This window comes from Nasonia vitripennis, chromosome 1 (genome assembly GCF_009193385.2).
Source record: "Nasonia vitripennis strain AsymCx chromosome 1, Nvit_psr_1.1, whole genome shotgun sequence".
Taxonomy (NCBI): domain Eukaryota; kingdom Metazoa; phylum Arthropoda; class Insecta; order Hymenoptera; family Pteromalidae; genus Nasonia; species Nasonia vitripennis.
The window spans coordinates 22,899,291-22,907,130 of record NC_045757.1 but is presented as its reverse complement, the minus strand read 5'-3'; the positions used below and the strand labels follow the sequence as shown (position 1 = coordinate 22,907,130).

The 7,840-nt window shown below is 36.0% G+C and overlaps 1 protein-coding gene across 1 annotated transcript; it reads left to right on the top strand.

The window, feature by feature from the left end:
• Positions 1–5,346: 5,346 nt before the first annotated feature.
• LOC103317488 (pancreatic triacylglycerol lipase) lies at positions 5,347–7,590 on the top strand. Its single transcript, XM_031928036.2, has 5 exons — positions 5,347–6,267; positions 6,363–6,466; positions 6,541–6,863; positions 6,953–7,048; positions 7,127–7,590. The coding sequence occupies exons 1-5, from the start codon at positions 5,674–5,676 to the stop codon at positions 7,432–7,434; spliced, it is 1,425 nt and encodes a 474-aa protein (XP_031783896.1). The 5' UTR covers positions 5,347–5,673; the 3' UTR covers positions 7,435–7,590.
• The last annotated feature ends 250 nt before the right edge of the window (positions 7,591–7,840 follow it).

The following is a 7,840-nucleotide window of genomic DNA, read 5'->3' as shown; positions in this document are numbered from 1 at the left end:
TTATTGCATTTAATCAGTAAGTTGTAATGGAAAAAGTAGAATTAAGATTCACTGTTAAATTCAAGTCGATAAGTAATCTAATCGACTTCTATTAACTTTAACCAAAAGAGCTTGCACTCATGTCTTTAACTTCATTGCTTTGGTATATTTTTAATAAATAGGCTTTTTCCGTATAGATGCATTTTTTTAAAATACCAATTTCTTTATAGATGTTCAAGAACAGCTTAACGATACAACCAATGAAGTTGAGATGAACTACAACAAAAATTTTAATAAAATAGGGTTTTTACGGAAATCTGATCAGAAGGTAAAATAAATATTTTGTATAAAAAGTTTCGTCATTCGAAATGAGCAATTGGGCTATTTATTCTTTATCGTTTTCTGCATAGGTGCATATAGGGCGAAATATATGGATAGATGAAGGAGTATACAATGGCGTATTAAATAAAGCCAATAACAAACCAACGTTATGCGTAGACAGAATTCTTATAGCTGTATTCGGGGAGACAGTTTTAATGACATCAACAAAATCTGGAAAACCCAGTAATAGAACGCTGAAAAACAAAAATAGTGATGAAAAAAAAACGAGATAAAGCAGTTAGATCAAACAAAGTTACAAGCGTGCCAAGGTATATATATTTGATTGTTTTCTGAACCGTGTAGTTATATAATTTATCCTTTTATTTGCTTGATTTTTTGATTATTAATCTGTTACTAACAATTATTAGTTTTCAACATAAATACTGAGTTTTAACAATGAAATATTAATAAATGAAATTTTAAAAGTTGATAAAATTAATACCCACCACAATAACTTAAAGGAGAGATGTTCTTTTATCGCTTATTTTTAGTAATTAAAATTTGATTTTTTTATTTACAGATTTTTACAATTATTGGCTTAAAAATGTTTGGCTTGCTCCAGAAGACGGCGACATTTTCGAAGAAATGCGACTTTTTGACAAGTATGTTTCGGCAAAAACAGCTTATTACAAAAAGCAAGGTGAAAAATGAGACATTACACCAAAATCGAAGGACCCTGCTAAAAAAAAGAAAACAAAAGAAAGACAAAGACGACAGTATCCAGAAAGTGGATGCTGAAGTAGAACTGAATGCTAAAAAATTAGTAAACACAGAAGCGGAAGAGGGTAGGAAAATGCAGGAAGCGACGAAGGATAAGGAAAATCAATTTGAAAACTCTGAAGTCAACGGCAGTTTACGAGAAGAAGAGAAGATTACTGATGAGGATAAAGAAAGACCATCAACAAGTTATGATATAGGAAAATTTGCTTTTATTGCAGCCCAGCCAGACGAGGATGATAGTTCTGACGGCAGCACTATTCATCTCTCCGAAATGGAATCTGCAAGTGACCCATTGAGTGATGCAGATTAAGAGAGACATTTTATACTTTAATATTTATCATTCATTTAATAATAAATGTCATTATTATACTATAGCTACGTTATTTAATATTCGCAAAAATTATTAAAATCATAATTTAAAATAATAATCATAATTGTAATTCAAAGGAAATACAGAGTAATAAATTGGAATCAATTAAAAACTATTACTCTTTCAAATCAATTAAAACTCTTCCAAAATAACAATTAAAATCGATAAGCATAACATTATTTTAAGAAATAATTCAAATCAATTAAAACGGATAACAAATTTTTCTTTTGTAAAATTAATTTAATATTCAATTGTATAATCTTTAAGTCGATTGAAAGCAATAGGAGCATTTTAAATGAATAGTTTTTTCTAGCACTGCAATGATCACTGCGAGTCAATTGAAATACATCAGTAATCAATTGGTATCAATTGAAAACTATTATCTTTTTCTTCCAAAATAGCAATTAAAATTGATAAGCCATTATTTTAAGAAATAATTTGAATCGATTAAAACTAATTAAACATATTGTTATATTGAGATTTATTCAATATCATTCAGTTGTATAGTATTCCAGGTGATTGAAAGCAATTAAACCTATTGGATATAATTGAATGTGATTGATTGCACGGTTCAATTTTTTTGAAATGCAATCCTTAATCATTATTCTGACTATTAAAATTAATTAAAAATACTTTTTTATTGAGACTAATTCAATATTATTCAGTTGTATGGTCTTCTAGGCGATTAAAACCGATGGAATTGGCTAAACTGACAAATAACATTTAATTAAATTCAATGATTTATTTTAAATAATTTTTAATTTTTTTCAATAACCATCTTCTTTGAATTAGTTCTAATTTGAATACTGCGAATTAAGGATTGCAATTGAAATGAATTAAAATTTTCTCAATCGATTTCAATCACTTATTTTTAGCAGGGCCTTCGTAAAAAAGTCATTAAAAATTGAAAGAAAAAGGTTGCAAATATTATCCGGAAGATGAGAGATAAGAAGATTATCGATTTTATCAAGGCCAGGGGCTGAGTTGGGTTTGGTGAGACATTAGATGATGGCGATGTCAAGTTCCGAGCGCTTGAAGAGTTTGTAGAAGATGTCAACTGTAAGAAGGGATGGTGTGAAGACTGAAGGGAAGTTGGGGTAAAATCATGCTTGAGGGCAAAGAGAAGAAATCAAATCTTTTTGCTTCTAGATGTTCGCGATGTTGTTGCGGCTTCTGAGGAGCCAAGGTTGTATTGCTTAAATCTCTTAATTAATTCCCAGAATTGTTGGGAGTCAGAATTGAAGGTGAGAAATGCGCAGGCGTACCGGTAACAATCTTTCTTGGCTTGTGAGAAGACGAATCTAACATGGATTTTGGCGGTATTAAGTTCTAGGTAAAGATTGGGGTCGCGGCGAAAGTTCCTGAGAGCTACTGAACAATCTTCGTTCTATCAGAGAGGTTCAAGGGAGAAAAGAGGCATGGGGAGTTGTACGCCTAGAAAGATTGAAAGAGGATAGTGGTCGCTAGGAAGATTGTTTTCCACAACTGATCGAGAGCAAATAGAACAGAGTTGGGGGGAGACAAACGTGGGGTCCATACAAGTTTTTGGTAACTAGAAGGTCGCGGTGGGAGAAAGATGAGAAGAGATAGTCGCCTAGATTGCAGGTGTGATTGCTGCCCCAGGCGGTATCGTATTAAAAATAGAAGAATTGGATTAAAAAAGAGATAGAGGTTAAGAAGTTTTGTAAGTGAGTATTGTTTGAGGGGTAGTTGGGGGGTCTATAGGCGCAGATGAGGAGAAGTTCAGTCTGAGTGCTGAAAATAAAGCTAGCGATTGATTCAAATTATTTGTGAAGTTGTAGCTAGCAACTTTGTTTAAGGGAATGGTGTTGCGAATGCAGATGGCTGTGCCACCTCTTCTGCCTGCTGGTCTGTCTTTGCGGACAACGGCGAAGCCTTTCAAAGAGGCATTGTTGGGGGAGTTAAGCCATGTTTCGCAGGGAAGAATTATGTCGTAATCCTTTGAAAGATCTTGAACAGAAGCTCTGCGTTGTCTAAATGACAAGCAGTTCCTCTGGAGTATACGAAGGTTGTTCGACTGATGAGACTGAGCAATTGTAAGAGCTGAAGGGTCGAAGAAGAGAGTGTAAGTCGTGAGCGACATTTGAGAGACCGACAGAAGAGAGAAGAGGGATAAGAAGTTAAAAAATAATGGTAAGAAGATAATTTACGGAGATGTTGTAGGCAGAAAATGGTGAAGTTAGAGATGCTGGTGGATGTGGCGGTTGCGGCGGCTGTGTGTCATGCTCGGGGTGAGTTGAGTAGGATGAAGGGAGAGATGCCGCAGCTGAAGGGCCTGGTTGACTAAGGTGCTAAAGACGTTCATTGGGTGAGATAAGGCAACTAGAATGTTTATCAGAAAACTTGAGAGGGCGTTGCGAAAACCGTGGAGGATGAGTTAAAAGATGATTTAATACACATTGATAGCATTCAATGTGTAATTATTTTAGATTATTCCTAAAATAATTCATTTATCATAATGAATGTGTGTATAATATTATTGTGACCGAGCCCGAACATTGCGCGATTCTAACGCCAAGAGTCAGTGTTCCTTTTCTGTAAATACGTGTTCTTATTTACGTTTACGTACCCGGTCATAACAATACATTGTTGTGTTACTCTACCAGCATACAGTAATGAACTAATGTTTTTGGTCTATATGCTAGCTTGAATGAATAATATTGCAATATTATTAAATTATTAATTATGTACTAGTGTTATTGCTTCGGTGCTAAAGAAGCCTTGTGATAATAATTTTTGGAGTTTCTGTAAAAATTATTAGGAAGTGTTTTTTGATAGATTATTAGTTGAAAAACTACTCAGTGGATTGTAATCCACCAAGTCTCACTTTCTTTGTTTTTACTATAACATAACGGGAAAATAGTCCGTTATTACATTTTGTAGAAGCGTTTTTTATAGCGATTTTTTAATTCCGCCGAATTCAGAATCCAAAAATAGATATGCATGCCAAATTTTATTGATATTGACAGAGTAGTTACAGAAATATTATGGTATATACACACACACACACACGTCCATACGGACATTTTCTAAAAACACTTGATTTGAACTTCTAACGCGCCAAAAAGTATTTTCTAGAAGTTTTGACGGAACTCAAAATTTTACTATTACAAAACTTTCTCTATGAAGAAGCAAAATTTAAGAGGGATTAAACAAATATGTACAACACATGTGTTCTTAGTACACAATATACTATTTTTGGTCTCATTTTGAAAAGTTTATAAACCCATTAACATATATTGATATTCTATACATATAGTGTGTGTGTGTGTGTGTCTGCGTGTGCGTGCGTGTGTATGTGCGTGCGTGTATGCGTATGCGCGCGCGTGTACATATAAAAATATGGTGTGCAACCAGGGCTAAGCGAGCTTTTTGACCTCGTGTGGTTGCAGTACGTGTTAAGGCGAGGTAGCGCGAGTCGCAGGAAGGTTTGACTACTTAGAAGGTAACTTTTAATTATAACAAACTGTATTATATCCATTTAGAGATTTTAACAACCCATAGGGCAGACTCTCAGGTGATATCTCAGGTGAAATTTTTGAATAAGGAATTGCTTATGTCAGAGATAGACGAGTAGTAAAGTGCCACTATGGCCAAACATATCGCATTATTTTTCAATGTATTACATTCCATTTGTTTAATTAATTCAAAATTATACCCCCATACGCGGATATTTGATTTAGTGCAAGGTTACATACAATTTTAATTCTTATTTATATTTACTCTCACTTTAGTATCATGTATTCAGTTCACTATGTGCAAAGAATGACTTTAGATTATTCCAAAAGATATTCAGAAATCAAAAGTATGCACAAGTGCTGATAATTTTATTAGTTTTTAAAGATGTAGTAATGTAAAATTATGTGATTGATGAGCTCAGATGTTCCAGCTATAGCGTAAAATTTAATACACGTTATAGAAATTAAAGGAAGGTCAAACATTTCCGACACATATCCCCTCTATTGCTGACGCATTGCAATTAAGCAATCAGCTCGCTTGATTAGCTGTTTTTAAGAAAAACTTCTCTGCCAAATTTTGTTCTGCCTCACTAGTTGGTTTTACTTCGAGCCCCTGTACAGACGTGTATATTTATGTATTTCGATGAATGGGTATAACGTCGAAGAGTACATAATATTTGTTGCAATTTCAAGCGCGTACTAGATTTTATTTTTTAAAATAGTCAATTGATAAAAAGTATTAAAATGGCGGGTAACTGCAAAAATTTGATTTTGATCGGTGCTGTACAATTTCTGGTTGTACTGTCTTGCAGTCTCGAGTTGCCGTTCAAAAATCCAATAGATATGGCGCTAGATCCATTAGGCAGTATGAAAAATATAACCGGTATTATTAAGGATCCGATAAAGAACATCGCGAATCCACTTGAGGACGTCAAGAATATAAGCAACCAATTGCCGGATCCATTCGACGTCGTTGGCAACATCAGCGAAAATCTGCCAGATTCACTGGGCGTGGTGAAGAATATCAGCGAGTTGGTAGCTACAACCGCAGTTTTCACGCGGAACAATGTCACTCTCAATTGCTTTGGTCTGCCGATCAAACTATTCGCCGATGCCGTGAAAAAAATGTTCATGCAAGAGACGAAGGCCAAAGACGTGCGCTTCTACTTCGCCTCCCGAAGCCAGCCAGATTACGTTACTGTTCTCGTGGATGACGATTTCAGCTTACGTGAGACCGATTTTGACATCACCCGGCCAACTGTCGTAATAACGCACGGTTTCATGTCTAGCGGCAAGGAGTCGTGGCTCAAGGAAATGAAAGATGCCTTCTTAAAATTGGTAATTCATGCACACGATTAGCGAATATTTGTGCATGACCGATCCTTGAATATTATAATATATATACATTCCAACGACGCGATTATCTTTTGCAGGACGACGTGAATGTGATTGTTGTCGACTGGCAAAAAGGGAGCAACACGTGGAACTACTTTTCTGCCGCTATAAGCACGAGGATCGTCGGTCTACAAATAGCAAAGTTCAAACACAGCGATCACCTTCTAATAACGTCGCCAGCATCGTATTTGAATTTACGAATTCCTCAATTTCCAGACTTTTTGCCCAAATCCGAGAAGTCGAGTACGCGTCCAACAGTTCGCCCGACGTAGATAGCTGGGGTTCGTTGTACTTTGTTGGCCACAGCTTAGGTTCGCATATCAGTGCGCACGCTGCTCTCCTCATCAGAGAGAGCCAGGCGAAGCAGGAGAACAGTTGGATCGTCAGCAGAATCACCGGCTTGGACCCTGCCCAGCCGTGTTTCCACACGGCCAATCTGACTTTGAAGCTCGACAAAGATGACGCTCCGTTCGTCGATGTCATCCACACGAACGCCAGGCAAATCTATTTCCTGGGACTCGGTCTACCCGATCAATTGGGTAAGAGAATCAAGCGGCGTTTGCAGCCTGACATCGTATACGCATAAACGATTTCTGTTATTCCGCACGTTGTATTTGCCCGTATGCAGGTTTCGCCGATTTTTACCCCAACGGTGGAGAAATACAACCAGGCTGTTCTGATATCGATACGTCTATTTGGAGTTTCCTGCTATTGCCCAAAGTCGGTAAGGGACAAAAGTTGATCATTGAGTCTTACAATCCGCATGGGAATAATTATAACGCATCATTCTTTCATTTTGCAGCTATTCAAGAATCGATTTGCAGCCACGGAAGATCGCATGCCTTTTTAACGGAATCAGTGCTCAACGCAGCGAGTGCTAACTGCTCATTTGTTGGATTCCAGTGGAACCGTTCGAAGAAAAATATTCCGAAAGTATCTAGCGGCAAATGTGTTAACGACTTTTGCACGGAAATGGGTATCAATTCCTCGGCATTCTATCCCAATAATTCCGGCACATTTTACGTGCCAACTCGAGCATCTGCGCCGTTTTGCGGTAAGATTCAGTTCTTTATTTATTCGCTGTTATCTAACACGAGGAAAATTGAGTAAATCAAACCTGTAAATCCCGTTGATGTAATACACACGTTCTGCGCTCACATCTGATTTGTAAGATTGTAGATTAGTACGATCAAACTTCTGATCGTCGGAAATAATGTATGAAATGCAAATAATTTATTGAAATAAAAATTCGTGCGTGAATTGGAATTTGATACCATGATTTTTAAAAACAATTTAAAATCTTGAATAGTTGAAAGTCCTTGTGTTATGTGTAAAAAAATTGTTTCGAATATTTATTTTTATTCATTTTAAGCACTAAAAAATTCTCTACAGTTCATTACTTGCTAAAACCGGCTAAGAAGATCTTTTAAATAATACTATATTAGTTAGCAGTTTAATTCGATCTTTAACAAAAGAAATACAATAAAAATGATTAACATGCCTTTCAAATTCGCCA